Source organism: Labeo rohita, chromosome 2, assembly GCF_022985175.1.
Source record: "Labeo rohita strain BAU-BD-2019 chromosome 2, IGBB_LRoh.1.0, whole genome shotgun sequence".
Classification (NCBI taxonomy): Eukaryota; Metazoa; Chordata; class Actinopteri; order Cypriniformes; family Cyprinidae; genus Labeo; species Labeo rohita.
Window position 1 is genome coordinate 33,887,248 of NC_066870.1, and position 20,582 is coordinate 33,907,829.

Here is a 20,582-nt window from a genome sequence, read left to right on the forward strand (position 1 = left end):
TTCACAGTTACAGGAAAAGGCACAAACAGAAAGTCACCCCAGCACCACCTACACTATAATAGGACAACACCCAAAACATCATACAATTTATTCAAAGGTGTATTATTCAACAGTCATGGCAGATGACTGGTGCATAAATAACAAAGGTTAAATATATGTAAAAATGTGTGTTTGTCAATTGATATACTGTAACATATAAGCATGCCAATTTAAGTCATTCATTAGTAATGAGTGATAATGTTACGTGGAGACGAGAGGCGAGGGGATCCATACGCAAGCTTTTATTAGTGGGACGAGGCAAAGACATGGTCAGACAGGCAGGGTCAAAACAACAGCAAACAGGTATAACGGAGGGAGGCACAAGAGAAGTCCGTGAGGCTGACGTGGGTCGATCAACGGCGAACATAATCCATGACGTGCGACAGAAGAATAATCCTTATGACGAGCAAGAGTCCAGAAAGGCAGGCAGCGAGATAGACGAAACGAGAAGGCCAGGCGAGAATACTAAACGTAGGAAACAAGGAAGTCAGGAACACGGGAACTAGGAAACTAGGAACTCAGGAAACTTAGAAAACTAGGAAACACAGGAAATACAGATACTAGGAAACTAAGGAAACAGTGCTAGCACTAGGAGAGTACTAAACGCTACTGTCACAGTTCTCCACATTAACACTCCACAATACTCGGTGCTTGCCCAGTGAGAGTCCAGGGCTTTTATAGGGTTGCTGATTGGCCACCGGTGTATGGCGCAATCAGCGTGGTGGATAGTGGGAGATGCAGTCCGGGGTGTAGTGCAACAGTCTGTGTGTAATAATGGAACGAGAGTATGGAAGGCCGGATTATTAAAAATTTCTTTACACGTCACGTGTACAGACGTTATAACGCGTGTACACGTAATTGCGTCTACACGCGTTATTTCGTGTACAGACGTTCTGACGCGTAGACGCGTAATTACGGGTAGACGCGTAAACACAAGATTTCCGGTGTCAAAATAAAAGTCACATCCACTAGCGCGCAAAACCATGCGCAAAACCTACACTGTGTTTATTTATTGATTTATTTGTGTATTACTATATTTATTATTATTAAGTACATTTTGAGGCAAAACATAAGGTGCCTTATAAAACATTAATATAATAATATTAATAATGTAATATAATTGTAAATAGTTATTTGTTTAATTTAATTATTTCCTTTTTCTTGTTCATGATATATAAAATAATGCTTGAAACTTAAGGGCGTTTTATATGAAATACACTTAAATCACAAGATTCAAAACAAATATATTACTCCAAAGCCAAAAACATGTGCAGTTTTCTATATGAAAACTAAAAACATTTCAATAAAAATCTAAACACACACACACACACACACACACACACACACACACACAGCTGCAGCAGCAGCAGCATAATTTTAGAAATAATTTTATTAAGTGAACAATTCACTCTTAGGCCCATTTTGACAATCCTGGTTGTCCTCCATGCTAATCTCGTTGTCTGGTAGTGCTGCTGGTCTGCAGATGGATACTACAGTCTACAGTTTTATGTTGATTATTTGTATTACTTATGGTGGATGTACCCTATGTTGTTGGATGTTCCCTATGGATGTTCCCCATCTTGTTGTGTACAATTTTGCAATTAAAAAACCAGTTCCTCGATTGTGATTGGTTGAACTGTGTTCAAAGTTGTTGCGTTCAATACACCTGTGAAAAAAATATTTATTTAAAGTTATTTATTTATTTTAAGTATATTTATTTTATGTTATTGTTTTTACAAAAGCTAAACTTTTTCTTATTAAAGCTTATTGCTATATTGAGTGTAATCTTTTTCACAAAAACTCATTCAATAAGGGGCAATAGCCATATGTTAAATTTTGGGATCACTTAAGCAGTGTAAACTTTTTTCTTTCCACCTGTATTTTAAAATGTATTTCGTATTTTAATTAATTTTAATAAATATGTATTGTTACATGTGTAATAAAGTTTGTAAATTATATTTTTAATCAAAATAACTATTTTAATATATGTCACTGAAATTTAGTGTTATTTATGATCAAGTGGAAAATATATAATGTGCGGACCAATCGCAGGCAAATGTTGAAAAAAGCGCGTTTTGTGAAACTCCCGCCTATACTATGTTGTAAACGAAGATGAGCTCCAGAAGGGATTGTATCGTTAATTTAATACAAAGATTTAACGTTGCTGCTGATAATGCCATTGGAAATTTGATAAATGAAAGTAATGTCCCATTACGCCATGACTCCTCTAACACACGTATTTTGAAATGCCGCCTCCTTCTAGGTCATAATACGACGTCATTATCATGTGACTAATAGATAGCGCTGACATATCCGGAAAGAGAAAATGACGTACCGCCAGGTGCGTTAGTGCGTATTTTGGTACATCACTTTTATATGTAATATTAATTATTGACAGGTCAATATGTAGAGATTTACGTCACTATTATATGTTTAATTAATTTTATGCAAATTTCAATGTTTCCGGCCTTGCCATTGGCCAAACATTAACGTCTGTACACAAAATAACACGTGTAGACGCAATTACGTGTACACGCGTTATAACGTCTGTACACGTGACGTGTAAAGAAATTTTTAATAATCCGGCCTTCCATACGAGAGCGACATCTGGTGGTGAGCGGACCGCAGGTCACCTACCAGATTTGTGACAGATAATATAACTGATAATTGTTTTGTTGAAGTTGCCTTATTGCCATTAAACTTGTTTAATTAACTGTGTTCTGACTTTACTCTACATTTTTGTATTTTGCACTGAAACATATATGACACAATATTAACTGGAAGTATGGGTAAATACAGGTAAGGTGTCATGCTTCTCACTCTTATAGCCAAGAGAAACATATATTTGCAAATTTGAGTCCAGCACTATTAAGATTTAACATTGACTTTTTTTTTTTTTTTTAAGTCATATGAGAAGATTTTTAGTCACATGTTCGTCTGTTTTTCACACAAAGCAAAAAGCATGATACACAGTTGTTGACCAGATGGAGATATTACAGTATCTTTAAATATATGTAATGAATATATGGCCGTTTTCACCTGCATTTAAGAATAGTTTTTGGGTAACACTTTACAATATGATTCCATTTGTCAAACAGTTAAACCAACACACTCATCACATGTTGACACTTAATCAGAACCCTGTAGTGTCATTTTTTGATGTGCAGGATGCTACTTTGTTTTAAATAAAAAAAACTTTGCCATAATAACACGTGTAGTTTCCAGAGAAGTTTGTGTTTTTACCTAAATCAAATGTTTAAGAGGATATTCCCATTTCTCATCCTTTATTCAAATCAACATTTGCTTTATTAGTGAAGTAGTAAATTCACACATATTGTGGAGAAAGTGTTTTTTTGTGGAGTCTCAACTGCCTCCATACTGCTCATGTTTCTCCACAGACCAACTGGAGCAAAATCTCATTCATAAGACATCTCACTGTTTTGCAGTTTCCAGTTTCCTCTTTTAGGCTTCTATGCATCTTGATACCAGTAAGAGAATTTGCTGTGGAGCGTATTTGGTTTCAGGAATTTGGTTTATTTTTCTGAGAGAACTTCAGTGTCTATTAGGAAGTAACTACAACAGTAGTCATTGTGTGTTCTCTTCCTTTTTTCCATTTCTTGAGTTTTTCATTTGTGACAATGGCAATAAATCACTCAGATTTCTTCTTTGTCTTCTCACCTTCAAAACAGGTAAACATTATAGCTGTATTACATTTTTATTATGCTGTTCTCTCTTTAAGAAAAGTTTGTATGTACGTAGTATTTTAATTATATCTGGTAAATTCACTTGGTCTGTAGTACATATCTTTCCACAGTGGGCATCTTTCTCTCTCCTCAGGGTTCAGTGCTGAGATTTCTGTAGTTGTACAAACAGGAAATTCTGTTCAGCTGGATATACAGGCACAAGAACTACCAGAGTTTGATGACTTATCCTGGAAATATGATCAAACTAAGTATATAGTTAAATATTTGAATAAGTCTAAAGAAGTAAAACTTTACCCTTCCTACAAGGACAGAGTGGAATTCAATAATAAAACCTTCTCTCTAACACTGAAGAACATGCAGAAGACAGACAGTGGACTCTACAGAGCAATAACAGCTGCAGAATCAGACAACAATATTGTTACATACAGAGTATCTGTTATAGGTGAGTGTAATTTTATTCAACAATTTTATTATTGTTCAGGTCAAAAAGACGGCTCAGTCTTTTATTCTGTGCATGTTATAAAGCGCAAGTAGTAAAATAAAATGTTTATGCATTTAAAAAGAAGATCCAGTTGTTATATAAATGTTTTTTTTTTTTTTTTTTTTTTTTTTTTCAGTCAGTCATGATACACATTCCATAAACAACTATTGGAATATGATATCCTACAATAGTGCATGAATGTATTATTTGCCAATTTAAACACATGGTCACTCCTTTACAGCTGATCAACAGGTGGGTCTTTGTGTTAAATTAAAAACAAAAAATGTCTGTTTCAGACACTGTGGAGGCTCCTGTCCTGACTGTGAACTTAAACTGGATCAGTGGTATCTTCTGTACTGTGAACTTCACATGCAGAGCTTATGGGCTCATGATCAACTCTAGTTATCAGAACAACACATGCTCTCCGGAGAAAGTGACATCACACAACAACTATACTCTCAACCTGCGCTGTGGTGAGGAACTAATCATCTGTAACCATACCAATCCTGTCAGCTGGAAAGAACACAAAATAAACATTACACAGCTCTGTGTTAATAAAGGTATCTCGCCATAAACAGAGACAGTCATTCATTCAGACTGCAAATCAACATCTCTCAAATTAAATAGCTAATTTTGGTTTACTCAATACTGCTGAATTGAACTGACAAATAATGATATAAATCTAATTTCACAGAGAACGATGTATTTCAATCTTTCTGTACTACAAAAAAGGTATGTCAATGTTGCCTCACACACATGCTCTATGAAAAACTGATGACTCTTAATTGATTTGATCAATTAAGTACTTGACTGCTTTTGTAAAATAATTTTAAAAAATGATGCCATTTTTCTCTTTAGTCAACTGTAATACTGTAGAATACTGTGTTCTCCCACCTTTAATAGTTCTCGTCTCCACTGTTACCCTTGGGTGATATCATCAGGAAATATGGTGTTAGCTTTCACTGCTATGCTGATGATACCCAGCTCTATATTTCTTCGCGGCCTGGCGAAACGTACCAATTTGAAAAACTAATGGATTGTGTAGTTGAGTTAAAAAATTGGATGACAAGTAATTTCTTACTGCTAAATTCTGAAAAAACAGAGGTGTTAGTTATTGGGCCTAAAACCTCAGCGTGTAATAACCTAAAACACTGTCTAATACTTGATGGCTGTTCTGTCAATTCTTCGTCATCAGTTAGGAACCTAGGTGTGCTATTTGATGGTAATCTTTCCTTTGAAAACCACATCTCTAGTATTTGCAAAACTGCATTTTTCCATCTCAAAAATATATCTAAACTACGACCTATGCTATCAATGTCAAATGCTGAAACATTAATTCATGCGTTTATGACCTCACGGTTAGATTATTGTAATGCTTTATTGGGTGGTTGTTCTGCTCGCTTAATAAACAAACTCCAGCTGGTCCAAAATGCAGCAGCTAGAGTTCTTACTAGAACCAAAAAGTATGATCATATTAGCCCGGTTCTGTCTACACTGCACTGGCTCCCTATTAAACATCGTATAGATTTTAAAATCTTGCTAATTACTTATAAAGCCCTGAATGGTTTAGCTCCCCAGTACCTGAGTGAGCTCTTATCGCATTATAGTCCCTCACGTCCGCTGCGTTCTCAAAACTCTGGCAATTTGATAATACCGAGAATATCAAATTCAACCGCGGGCGGCAGATCTTTTTCTTATTTAGCGCCCAAACTCTGGAACAATCTACCCTACAATGTTCGGGACGCAGACACACTCTGTCAGTTTAAATCTAGATTAAAGACCCATCTCTTTAACCTTGCTTACACATAACAAATCCACATTCTTATAATTCAAATCCGTTAAAGGATTGTTAGGCTGCACTAATTAGGTCAACCGGAACCGGGAACACTTCCCATAACACCCGATGTACTCGGTGCATCGTCAGAAGAATGGCATCTATGCTAATATTAGTCTGTTTCTCTCTTATTCCGAGGTCACATTAACCACCAGATCCAGTCCGTATCCAGATCAGATGGTCACTGCAGTCCCCGGATCCAGTCCGAACCCAGCCCAGACGGTGGATCAGCACCTAGAGACGACCTCTACAGCCCTGAATGTCAGCGGAGTCCACATCAACTAGATGAGCCCCAGAGACGGATCCACATTAAAGACCACATCACCTAGACGGCTGTCGGGACAAGACCACGGGAACTTTGGCCAGAGGAGAACTGGCCCCCCGACTGAGCCTGGTTTCTCCCAAGGTTTTTTTCTCCATTTGTCACCGATGGAGTTTTGGTTCCTTGCCGCTGTCGCCTCTGGCTTGCTTAGTTGGGGACACTTTCTCTTAACACAATATTGCATTTTATTTTATTGTTTTTGATTAACTACCTTTACCTATAATGTGAGTGTTTAATGTTGCCTTTGGCATTGTTGATGTACTGTTTCCTATTCAATACTGTACAGCCGCCTTGTCACAATTCTGTATTGTTAAAGGCGGTATATAAATAAAGGTGACTTGACTTGACTTGACTTGAATATCCTCTGCTCAGATCATTTAAACGTCAAAGTTAGTAACCAATTAGAAAAGATCTTTAAGAACTACTTATCTTAAACTCAAGCACATTCTACGTTTTCCAGATTAGAGTTAAATTTTTAGTTTCCATAATCACCTTGACACAACACAGCCTGTTCAGGTTTAAATGTCGCAATGTTTTGCACGTCTACAATGAGGACTGAAGCATATTTGTTCTTTGCTGGTGCCAAATAATAATTCAAGAACAGAATATATTATTATTATTTGATAAGTCTTAATATTAATATATGGCTGTTTATTCTAAACCTCACAGGTGCCCAGGAGGAGATAGTAGCAGGTAGTACAGTCAAGTTCATTGTAACCCCCAACTTAAAAGGAAGCTACTCTGAGGGGGTTCGCAGATATTCGAAGGGTACTGAATAAAAACATAACCACTCCTTCAAACAAATATGCTTTTTCCCTTTTTTTTTTATTCTCCACAGTGTAAATAATAATATGTAATTGCCACTAATAAATGAATAGATGTTTATACCATTTAGCAGTCTTTGTCTGCATCAAAGTCAATGAAATAAATACACTTATCATGTGAGTCCATGCGGTCAATGAAGCGAACTGAAGAGGATGAGATGAGTAGGAATCAAACGAGCTTGAGTGCGATGCAATGTAATCCAATAGGTCCGATGAATGAGATGATTGTTAATGGCGTCGACGATTTGAATATCGCGCTTTAAGCTGACCAGCCCAAACAAACACGATCCAACTCCTCCGTTGCTCAGTAGACATGCCGTGAACTCGTCCTTGATGCCCAAGTGATTCAAATGTGGTGAGTTAAACAACTGATAGCGGTCCAAACCACCGGGGTTATACTGAGTGTTCGTAAGCGAAAGAAAAAGTCCTCTATTTGAGCAGAAACTTAAAAAGTTCTCAAACGAGAACTATTATATTTTTATCCGGCCATGAAAACGAACATTTTTATACATTTTAGAGCACAAAAAAAAAACAACACATTAGAAAATAAACTAAAGTAGCGATTACATCGTTACATCATGTAAGCTTCAAATTCCTGTTTATCATTAAGCTGTACGTCCATTTCTGCATTATTTGTTTTTGTTGCTTGTTACAATCACACAAAGCTTCCATCTACACAAATCAGTGGTTCCCAAACTATTCAAATATCTTCTTGTTATCTTTAATTGTATAGCAAGTGTATAGATAGTCTAAAAAAAAGAGAGAAAGGGTTCCAAAAGGCTTTTTTCAGGGCAATGCCATTGAAGAACCACTTTGTGTTCGTCAAGGAACCTTTTTTTTTTGTTGTTATTATAACTTATTCATCTAAAAATCCCTTCTTCCATAGGGTGTCCTTAAAAGAAAGAGTGTAGCAAAAAGCAATTAGACACATTTATTATGTCCCAGGACGAATTGTTTTATAATTGTTGTGTTTTACATCTGGATAAAGCTGTTGATGTACTTGGGTAACTATGCAGTGTTTTGTGCTTTTTTTGTCTCCCTTGATTTCATTGTTCTTTCTCAATTTCACAAAAATAAAAAATAAAAAATAAAAAAAATAATTAAAAGAAATGGCAAGTAACACTGAATTAAACATGAAAATCTAAAGTAGAAAAAATTTAATTGTATTTTCTAGTAAAACTTACTCCAATAATGTATTTATGACTTATTACTTATATGACTTATGAATTATTTGTTTTTACAGTGAGGGATTCGACTTTTAAAACTTAACGTTTTTCTCTATGAATTTTATTAGGCTGAAGCCCAAACACAAGAGGAAACGGGAGATAATCAACAGTCCCCCCTGAAACAGACCATACAATTTATTCAGTGGTGTGCAAACCAAACCAGACACCATCCGCCATTTCACCAGATGACACTTAAAATGAAACTGGCTATGTGTCACATGAGGAAGCTGTCACAAGACTCATCTCAAAATGGCACCCTTTGTTATGTCTTATGTTTTGTATTCCTTGCTTTACTTTACCACTGTACTTTATATGTACTATTAATTTGCATTTTGCCCTGTTCATGTTTCCGGTTTCTTGTTTCTTGTAGTTCCTTCGTAGTAGTCTCCATCATGTTACAGACTGTTACTATTCTCTGCAATTTCTTTATATGGTTGTTTTTTTTTTTTTTTTTTTTAAAAAAAAAAAAAAGTAAAAAGTAAAAAGTATTCTATTCTGATATCTATTTGAGTTGTTTGTCCAATTAAGTTGTATCCTCTACCATTGATTAACATCTATCTGAGCGTTAACATCCACAATTAAACTGCTAAATATTTTTGTGTGAATTATTTGTGCATTTTGACTGAAAACCACTAGATGGTGACATTTAATCTTACTTCTGGCCACATGTTTTTCTCTAGTTAAACATTTATTTATTTATTTAAATAAATCAAGCTTTTGTTGATTATTGGCTTAGTCTTGGAGTCATCTTTGCCTGAGATAACATTGATAAAGCTCTTGGAGGCTCTCACGTCATGCAGACAAAAATATATTTATACACAAAATAATAAGAATTAATTTCCACAAAGTAAGAACATGGCCAATCATAAATCATGACTTAATGTACAAACTAAAAGATGTTTAACAACTTTAAAAAAATAAGTAAATAAATAAATGTGGGACCAGTCTGAGACAGGAACTGAAATCAGGAAGTCAGATTTAGACTTCTGTAAGCAGCCATGTTTTAGTCAACAGAGCAAACCAGTGATAAAAATAGCATTTTACAACTGCACTGTTGTGTCTGCCATTTCACATTAGCTGTTAGATTGCGCCTAATGGAGTCTTCTTCATCAAGTCCCAGTGGGGTCCAAATGTTATGTGTAAAGCTAAAATATTTAGGTTTGGAAGAACATGTTTAGTTTACAGTCTTTTTAGTTTAGTAGATGTATCAATCAAGTGTTTTTGAAATTGTTTTGGTTTCACTTCAAAAACGGTCATTAACTTAATTAAAATTCAAATAAACCTTTGTTTGTGGCAACTGTATGATTACTCTCCATTAAAACAGACAGAAGCAAGCAAACAGCTTAGACTTATTTTCTCTCTCCTCAGGCTTCAGTGCTGAGATCTCCGTGTTTGACACAAGGACTACCAGAGTTTGATGTGTTATCCTGGAAAAAAGATAAATTACAGAATATAGTTTAATATTTTCATAAAACTATAGTAGTAAGACTTCACTCTTCGATTAATCGTTATCGGCCAGAGTATCTGTTATAGGTAAGCGTAATTTAGTTTGCTGTGTTCATAAGACTCATTTATGTTCAGTCTTTTATTCTGTGCAATGATTGGTCTGCGCAACCTAGTGCTTAGTTCAGAAGCCATCATAATGTAAGAGATCACACGATTACATGGACCACACAAAGTCACATGCAAATCCCGTACAAAAATTTTTGCCATTTTAAACACAATGTTGCTTCTTTTATAGCTGACCAACAGATGGTGTATTTGTGATAGAAAAAAAAATTGTTTCAGATGCAGTGGAGGTGAACTCAAACTGTCCTGTGAACTTCACATGCAGGGCTCATGAGCTCATGATTAATTCCAGCTATCAGAACAACAGATGCTCTAAAGAGGAAGTGACACATGAGATCAACACACTCATCCTGGACTGCAGTGAGGAATCCATCATCTGTAACCACAGCAACCCTGTCAGCTGGAAAGAAGACAGAATAAACATCTTACAGCTCTGTGATCATGAAGGTATCTGGCCAAACACAGAGACACTCAATCATTCAAAGCAAATATATAATTTTGGTTCACTAAATCTAGTCTAGCTGCTGAACTGAACTGACAACTGTAATTCTTAAATGATATATGTCTCATTTTTCAGAAGAAAACTCAAAACTACTGGTGAAAGTGTGCCTTTTGATAATACATGTATGTCTTCCAGTCTTTCTGTACTGCAGGTGTAAAAAAGGTATGTCTATGTCACCTCACATACATGCTTTATGAAATTTATGCTGATTTATGCTGTTTTCTCTTTTGGTCAATTTTAATACCATACAATATGTGTGTTACCAAGTGACCTTGAGGGGTTCCCATTTTTAATGCTTTTAATATTTCTTGTTTCTACTGAAAATGCATCATTTAAATATCCTAAATTAATGATCGCTAGGGAAAAAAATATACACAAAACAATTATTAATCTTGAAGTACATTCTAGTTTCTTTCCAGTTCAGTGTTTAACTTTCAGTTCCCATATTCACCTCAACACAACACAGTTTTTTCAGGATCTTTAACCTTCTCAGATGCAGAAGTTCCACAACACAATACAGAAAATCAGTTTAGAGCAGTGTTGAATTAACAGCCAATATTTAAGATGAATAAATGAATATTTATTCATGAAAGTCTCAATGTTAATATACATTCTAAACCTCATAGGTGCCCAGGAGGAGGTAGCTGAAGGTAGTACAGTCTATGTTCAAGTTGAGGTAAGCTTCAAGTTACTTATTGTTCATCATTAAGCTCACAGACAGCATTGAAATGCTGTCATGCTGTCTAGTTCTTTTAAAATTATGCATAGACGTCAAAAATATTTTGGGGGGATATATCATGTACATCAATTTCTGCAATATTTGGTTATCTGCTTTGGTTTCAGTCACACAAACCTTCCAATCTACCAACATTACATTTACATTTAATTGTAAAGAAATTGTAAACAATAATCTAAACCAGGGGTGTTAAACTCAGTTCCAGGAGGGCCACAGCCCTGCTGAGTTTAGATTCAACCTTAATTCAACACACCTTATCCAGCTAATCAAGTCCTTCAGGCTTATTTGAAAACTATATGGTATGTGTGTTGGAGCAGGGTTGGAATCAAACTCTACAGGGCTGTGGCCCACAGGAACTGAGTTTGAAACCCCTGGTCTATACAAAAGGCATAAGCAAGCACATTATTGAACTTAACTAAAGCCAATACTTGGCTTTACATAGGGTTTTTACAGTGATGCCACTGAAGAATAATTCTGGGTTCCTCATAGAACCTTTCAGTGAAAAAGTCTTAGAAGAACCATTTTTTCCTCAGTCTTAAGAACAATTTATTGATCTAAAGAAGTGGTTCTTAATTCTAGCAACCCCTTGCTTTGCACATTTTGTACATCTCTTATAACTTGAAACGTTTGTTCTATTCTACCTTGATAGACACATTTGTTAGATCCTAGGATGTACTGTTATATATTTGTTGCATGTTACATCTGTGGATCAAACTGCAGATGTACCTGGGTAACTTTGAAGTGTTTTTGTGGTTTTGTTGTCTCCCCTGATTTCCTTGGTCTTTCTTAAATGTCACAAACATTAACACTTTATAATAACTTTCATTAATAAATCATTAACAAACATTATAGAATGTAACTATATATTAAATAATGATCTTTTAAGCGGAATACATAGCTAGAAATATGAGATAATATACTTGTTAATGTTTACTAGTGTAGTTAATGATTAACAGATCATTATTTAATGTGACTGAAATGCTCACAAATGTAATTAAAATTTCAGTTCATATGATCATGCACTTTAAAAATAAAATTTATATATATATATATATATATATATATAAATAAAAATCATAAACAATGATTATATGCTTCATAAATTCATAAATAAATGATTAATAGATCATTAGTTAATGCTTACAGATGTCATTAAACTTATATAATCATGCACTTTAATATTCAGAAATTATGCATTGATTAAAAGCTTATTTGTTAATGTACATGCTAGTAAATGTCATTAAATTTGAGTTCATATTTTGCCTAATGCTCATTTACAAATGTTGTGAATTTTTTTTTTTTTTACAATTTTTGTAACAACGTGTGTAAAGCGTGTTTAGTTAAGATAAATGCTTGCTAAAGAAATAACACAAATTGTAATTTGGATGCAAATCCGATTTTTTTTTAATTGCCTTAACACATATTAGTATACTACTCTGTATCAATAAACAGAATATTCCTTAAATTATACATCAACAGGAGAAATAATATACATTTTCAAAAAAATACTTTCTTGTCATCATTAATCATTAAAACAATGTAATATGAACAGATAGAATGTGGTCCATTATGGTAATCAAACTGACCACTGTACTCTTTTGACTCCTTAACCAACCCTTAAACCTTCCTATACCACCAAACCTGTCCCTAACCTTAACCATATCCCACTTTAATAGCATCAAAAGTGTTGTACATTAACAAAAGCTTTTAATCATTCTATAACATCTGTTAAAATCATATGTAGATTTCCAAGAAATGCATGATCATATGAAATAAAAGATTAATGGCATTTATAAGCATTTTAATTTACATAGAATAATGATCTGTTAATCCTTTTTTGTTTATTAGTACATAAGCACATTATCTCACTTTTCTAGCTATTCAAATATATATATATATATATATAATATATATATATATATATATTAACTAAAGATCTGTTAAGCATTATATAATGCTGTTTAATGATTTATTAAATGGAAGTGTTACCCTGTGTTTATCAGTTATTTTACTAGTGAAGAAATCACCTTTAATAAATAAATAAATAAATAAATAAATAAATAAATAAATAAACACTTTCTCTATGTATTTCCTTAGGCTGAAGCCCAGAACCAAGAGGAAACTGGAGATAAATAAACCCAACAGTACTGTAGCCTAAACACTAAAAACCAACATTTCCCATCATCCATTGCACACACACAGCTGCAACCAATAAGACACACTATGTAAGCCTTGGACTTCCTTTTCCTTTTGCTGAGTATTGCATTGCGTTTAGCACTGTCATTGTGTTAGCAGCTGTACGTTGCCACTTTTGTTTATCCTTAGTCTAGTTCAGTCGTGTTTCTAGTTAGTTTACCCTAGTCTTGTTTTCTAGCCTGGTTATATCGTCTTGTCTGCCTTCCGCCTGCCCTGGACTTTTCGCCTGTCGTGGATTTAACCCTTTGCCTTGTCGTTTCGGACTCTGCTCGCCCCTCGGATGAACTCTAGCCTGTCTATTTGGATTACATTCACTGCTGATCGACCCTCGCCTGCCTTACGGATTACTCTTGTGTCTTGCCTGAATATATCCGTTTGCCAATGTTCGACCCTGCATACGTTTGACCATGTCTTTGTCAATAAAGCTATGCAGATGGATCCGCCCGCTTCACATGTCTGTCACAATGTGTGTAGTTGACAAACAGGCAGTAAAAAATGCTTTTTTGTAAAACACTGTTTTGAAGAAGAAATGCATATTTATGTAGTGCGAAGTCTGATGTTTGAGAAAATATAAAGGGATACAAACTTCGTCCATTTTTTCACTCTTAATAATATACAAATAGCATGAGAGAGATTTAACGTCATTGTTAGACACTAATTTTCATATAGTGTTTTATATATTTTCATATAGAAACTATAAATAACATTTTTTCCCCATGATTTTTTGGACATTTTCAAGACAAACCTTGCTTGTCATTCATTCAAAACTGCTGCAAATTATACCATTTTAAGACAAGTAATGGTTATATCTCTCCTATTGCAATGCTGAACTGTTTTTTAAAGATATCTTGAAATAAAAGCAAATCTGGAGTTCTTTTATGCGTCACACTTTAGGACATTATGTCACAGTAAAAGAACAGAAATAGTAATGTGTTAAGAACATTTTTTTTTTTTCTTGGAATGGAATGTTCTTCTAACGTTTGCATATACCATCATCATTTTGACAATGTTATGATAACGTTATTTCTACATACATATATACATCTTGTTTTATAAATGTTTTAAGAATGTTTTTTTCTTGGTTATGCAAAAATCCTCTAAAAATTTTATAACAGCATCCTGACAGGCCCTATAAGTACGTCTTTTGGGTCCCCCCCAGGGGTGTGTGCTTTCTCCTCTCCTCTGCATCCTTTACACTGATGAGTGCCATAGCTTCGTAGAGAATACTGACAGACTGTGCAAGATGATTCAGCAAAGATTCTATTGCATTTTTTGGAAATTAGTCAAATTTAATACTGATGATGATTGTGTAGTCATTCTACATTCGTGTCTACATTGATGACTATTTATAAGGCATATATCAAATCAATTTTAATGTTTCTATTGATTTGTTGGTTTGCCTCTTTGAAAGTTTTAACAACAGGATACACTGGCAAAAAGTTGTATAACTTTTAACAAAGTTTTGGGTGTGAAATTGCCTGGTTTGTCAGATTGAATTAATATTCAGGTTTTAAGAAAGCCTTATACACTTAATCCTGTATTAATATACAGGATAAAGAAAGCGAATCACATTATATCTGACAGATCTCATCACCTTTATGATGCATTTTAGACCCTCCCCTCAGGATCTTTGTATAGGGCCCCCTTAGCCAAGTCAGTCAGATTTAAATTTTCTTTTGTACCATGTGCCATAAACTTACACTTAAACCATAAACAATTTAATAAACTGGAAAAGGTAGTTTTTTTTTTTTTTTAAAGTTTGTTTTCTTTTTATTAATGGTGTGGTAAACTTTCATGCTGCAAAACAAATTGTCTCTAAGAGGGACAATAAAAAGGTTACTACGAAATTATTAATAATAATTTCAGTAAGTCTGAACAAAACATGAATAAAATATGAATGACGTGATTTTTGAATAAATATTAAATAAATGAATAAACAAGTGTCCTGTTCTGGTTTACTGAAGTTTTGAATTGCAGTTCAATTGGCATTGAACTTCATGGAAATATGGTAGTGAGCGGAGACATTCTCACTCTAGTATAGAAAAAGGAAGCCCAATGTGATTGTGTGGACATGACACAACCCTTCTACTTTAGCATCTCTTTACTGACAGCCCGAGCCTCCGTTACGTCATTTTATATCTAACGAAGGACTGAGCATCATATAGGCTAGTTTGTGAAAATAGAGCAGAAGAGAGTGTGTTTGACCGAGTTTCTTGACACTTTATTAATAATGTCTCCTACATTAGATGTTTTTGTGCGAGTAAGAGAAAGAACATGCTGTCCAGCAGTTTGATGCCAGTGACCCCAAATATAAATCGCATAGGTAAGGAAATTTTTCCACTGGTTAATCAACATGTGACAACACCAATAATACTGGGATCACAGAGTTTTCCCTCTTTTCCTGGCTTTCCTTCACTTTTAAATTGCTTGTAAAAGCATTGTGCACATTTTACTTTCACTTTCAAATTAGCTGCAATTCGGCATCAAGCAATTGTTTGTTTTTAGCTCACTTGAATTTTCCCTGTTTTCACTTTCCTTTGCTTTTTAAATAGCTTGTATAAGCACTGTGCAGATTTTACTTTCACTTTTAATTTAGCAGCAATTCATCAACAAATGCTTGAATTCAATTTAAGCAACAACAAAATACAATTTCAAACTTACTTAACTTACTTAATAGATCATGCTAGCCTATATGCCTAAAATAACTAATAACTTACACAAAGTTTAAATAGGTATCCACCTTATTTTTCCAATAAGAAAGGGTGCAGCCATTTGTACATTTTTTGTGTATGGCTTTCGGTCTCATCCACTTCCAGCTATTTTTAGCTAGTTTTGCTGCTTGATATTGCAAACTGTTGTGTCTTACCATATTATTTTAATGTATTATCTTAATTATGAACACTGGTTTGTAGTGCAAACTGTTTTACTGTTTACTGCACTTCAATATTCTTCTCTAGTTATTTCCCTATGGCGGATTATGAACCGAACACTAACATTACCACAAAACAGCTTACTTCCACATTGAAAAATAAGGTGGATACAAAACTGAAAATCAGTAAACAAAGTTTATTAGCAAAACGCAAAAGAAAGCTTGGTGTCATGGTAAAGCCTACACCTTGATGTAAAATAAAATAGGCTAAATAAATTTCACAGGTAAGTAAAAATCTGCAAAAACGGTGCAACCATATAAATAAGAAACAACCATTTAAAAAAGCCTTCCAAAATCACCTTAGATAAACAGCAGAAGTCAACAGGCTTTTCAAAATCCAAAATATTGCCAAACAGGTGCTTTTGCATTTCGTTTCTAAACTAAATCTTCCACCATGGTCTTGTCTTTGTGCACTTTATGTAGGTTAGGCTATGTAGCCTAAAATATTCAGTATTTGTATAAAACTGCAAAATGCTCTTGCAGGAGATTGTGTCTTTTTTTCCCATTTCCATCTGCAAGTATAGCTTTGGCAGACAGGTTGGCTAAGTAAAAGGGCTTTCACACCGGTGGAATTACTTGCTTTTTGGCATGTTCACAACATGATTTTAGTCAAAGGAACCCCTTTAGCGGGTGTAAATTAGCTCCTACTTCAGAGTACGGTCTAACACAGCACAATAGGAACTACCAGAGATATAAGTGTACTTTGATTAGCTGAACATATACCATACAAGTTGCCCTCTTGACCTGAACAGCACCTCACATTTTTCTAATATAAAAATGTGGTGAAAAATGGAAATGCAGTGCATTATTATTTATTATTTGGTGTGGTTAAAGTGTGCAGATCTTTACACACTGCATACAGGTGACCATAACATATCACATGTGTGTTGTTTTAAGAATATGATCTGTTTCTGTTCTACATTCCCGTTTCACATCATTTATTCTTATTAATTTTTGTTTCATTAGTGAAGTAGTAATCTCACATACTGCTGTGTAGGAGTAGGAGGTGTTTTTGCTTGAGTCTCAGTCTCAACTGAAATGCTTTTGTTTCTGCCACAGTCTGATTTAAGCTAAACTGTTTAATGTGACATCTCACCGTTTCCAGGGAACTTTGCAGAGTTTTCTCTTTGTAGTCTTTTGTAGAGCTATTGTTTTGAGAAAGACAGGATGTGATGCAAAGTTGTAAGTATTAAGTTGCATGCAAAACTGTCTTTATGTGTAAATGTTTTTGAGTAAAAATCTACTGAACACCTTTTGCATAATTGACATGACACATACATACATACATACATGCATTTATGGTCTGGGATATAATAATGACATGGAGAGATGTTTGTTGAAATACATTTCTACACTTAACTCGAGTCTCCATCATTTTGTCTTTTTAGGTTTATTGCTCTTTGTTCTATTTCTGATTAAAAGCCAGAACCTCTGAAACTCAACAGGAGCTTCTTTTTTTCCATGTCAGTGTGGAACTTCCGTATCTGACTCGATCCCACCATTTTAAACATTCCTTGTTTTGTTACAATGGCAGTAAATTACCTACTCGTATCACTTATTTTTATTCTTACCTTCAAAACAGGTAAAACACACGTTCATTATATTGATGCTGATTGACTATTAATGCTTATAATGACAGTGATGACTGCATATTTTGTTTAGTAGTTTGTAGTTTAGTTCCGTTTGTTTAGTAAATAAAACATGAATTCTTAAATTAAATGTGCATATATATGAATTAATAATGAATAAATTAAATAGTAAATTAAATGTTTTATGTTTCATTCTTAATAAATTAGAATTGCAGAATGATCAAATTACATAACTGTATGCAATTTTTTGCAATTGAGCTGAATTTTTTCAAGACTGTGGCGGACTGTTGTTTATTTTTCATAAGTAACTGCACTATTATACAGTAAATATTAATAACTGTGGGACAATCAGATAGAAATGGGGTACAGTCTAAATGAGAAACCTTCTTCCCTACATTTATTTGGTTAAGCAGACAAATGATTCCAGATACATGCATTATAGCTTTATTAAATGTTTAAATGCACTTTTCTCTCTTTGAGAGGTTTTGTATGCAGCATTTTTTGAAAGGTCAAACATTTATTTGATCATTTCAAGGGGCGAAAAATGTATAATGAATTCACCAGCTACACTTTCTCTCTCCTCAGGGTTTAGTCTTGACTCAGAGATCTCTGTGTTTGTTCAGACGGGAGCTTCTGTTCAACTGGATATACAGACACAACAACTACCAGAGTTTGATTATTTATCCTGGAGTAATGATAAATCAGAGAATATAGTTAGACATAACAATGAATCTAAACAACTAAAAATCCACCCTTCTTACAAGGACAGAGTGGATTTCAATAATAAAACCTTCTCCCTAACACTGAAGAACATGCAGAAGACAGACAGTGGACTCTACACAGCAAAAACAAGTGGAGAATCAGACAAAAATATTGTTACATACAGAGTGTCTGTTATAGGTGAGTGTAAGAGTAGTGTACGACACTAGGGGTCGCTCTTGAGAGCCCAAACACCTCTGACAGTTTTGAGAAAGGCCAATGAAAATTGGGTGTGCAGATTTGCATAGCTGGCCACGCCCCTGCCATCCGGGTATAAATAGGGCAGCGTGTGCATCTGCTCACTCGTTCTGTTCTTCGGAGCCGAATGCAGCGTCTCTGTGTGAGAAGCGGCAACATTCACCTCTCTCGTCGTTGGATCTACGGCACAGACTTTCCGTCCGTGTCCAACTGGTTGCGGATTCTATCTTTCCCCTAACGATCGGCACGATCGCTGTGTTCAATGCTTGGGGCGTGAGCATGCTGAAGCAGCGTTCGCTGAGGGAGCTACGCTCACGAGCCGCGTTCTTTTCGAAGAAGCCGCGGCGCCATTCAACTGCTTCCCGCTCCGGTCCTTCTACTTCCGGGTACGAGGCCGCGGCGATGAGCGTTGAAGAAGAGCGTCAGGGTTTGAACGACGCTTTGCCGGGTACGTCCTCGCAAACCGTTCACCCTGTGTGTCCACCGATGGAGTCTCCGGACGATTTTGAAAGCTCGTCTCAGTATGGGCTGGACCTTTTGTTCGGGGCTCCTGCTGAGGAAAAGGCAGGATCAGTAGCATCGGAGGGAGAGCCGTCAGAGGCTGACGTCACAGCTGAACTCACCGCTCCGGCGGTAGAGTCTCAGTCTGTGGCGGATGCCGAAATGGCCGCCGCACTAAAACGGGCAGCCAAGGAGATTGGGGTTGTGTAGGTTCCCCCGCCCAGCCCTGAGCCTTCAAGGCTGGATGACTGGTTCCTGGGCAGTGGACGTGACTCGAGGCCACGTTCCTCCCCGGTCCCGTTTTTCCCGGAAGTGCATGAGGAGTTAACGAAGTCGTGGAAAGCCCCTCTGTCGGCTCATTCACGGCACGCTATCTCCCCGTCCCTCACCACCCTCGATGGCGGTCCAGCGAGGGGGTATACGGAGGTCCCCCAGGTGGAGAGAGCGATTGCGATGCACTTGTGCCCGCAAAATGCCGTCTCCTGGAGAGGCCGCCCGAGACTCCCGTCCAGGGCTTGTAAGTTTTCGTCTGCGCTTGTAGCGAAGGCTTATGCAGCCTCTGGGCAAGCTGCGTCCGCCTTACACGCTATGGCGATTTTGCAGGTCTATCAGGCTAAGGTTCTGAAAGACCTGCACGAGGGTGTTCCTGACCCAGAGCTGTTACACAAGCTGCTCTGTGACCGACTATGCTCTACGAGCTATAAAGGTTACAGCGCAAGCTCTGGGAAGGGCGATGCCCACTATGGTGGTCCAGGAGCGCCACCTATGGCTAAACCTGGCCGAGATGCGAGACGCTGAGAAAGCACGCTTTCTTTTCTACAGCCCCTACTTCATTGTACCCAAGAAGGGTGGCGGTCTCAGACCAATCTTGGATCTGAGGGTCTTGAACCGGGCCCTGCTCAAGCTCCCGTTCAAGATGTGAACCCTCAAGCACATTCTCACGTGTGTCAGAGTTCAAGATTGGTTTGTGGCTATAGCCCTGAAGGACGCGTACTTTCATGTCTCAATCCTCCCAAGACACAGGCCGTTCTTGCGGTTTGCCTTCGAAGGACGGGCATATCAGAACAAGGTTCTCCCCTTCGGCCTCTCCCTGTCGCCCCGGGTCTTTGCGAAGGTAGCGGAGGCCGCCCTTTCCCCCCTCAGGGAAATGGGCATACGCATTCTCAATTATCT

At 36.3% G+C, this 20,582-nt stretch overlaps 1 protein-coding gene across 1 annotated transcript; it reads left to right on the top strand.

Moving 5' to 3' along the window:
* Positions 1 to 2,824: 2,824 nt before the first annotated feature.
* LOC127181973 (CD48 antigen-like) lies at positions 2,825 to 11,656 on the top strand. The gene is made up of 7 exons (XM_051137032.1): positions 2,825 to 2,828; positions 3,606 to 3,728; positions 3,877 to 4,185; positions 4,521 to 4,570; positions 10,236 to 10,446; positions 11,128 to 11,177; positions 11,555 to 11,656. Exons 1-7 carry the CDS (start codon positions 2,825 to 2,827, stop codon positions 11,654 to 11,656), a joined length of 849 nt encoding a protein of 282 aa, XP_050992989.1.
* Positions 11,657 to 20,582: the final 8,926 nt, after the last annotated feature.

What these genes read in the sequence shown, in the direction of transcription:
- LOC127181973 (XM_051137032.1), top strand. An exon ending in ATACAGAGTATCTGTTATAG is followed by an intron (nt 4,186 to 4,520) that starts GTGAGTGTAATT and finishes TGTCTGTTTCAG; the next exon opens with ACACTGTGGAGGCTCCTGTC. An exon ending in ACTTAAACTGGATCAGTGGT is followed by an intron (nt 4,571 to 10,235) that starts ATCTTCTGTACT and finishes GTGGAGGTGAAC; the next exon opens with TCAAACTGTCCTGTGAACTT.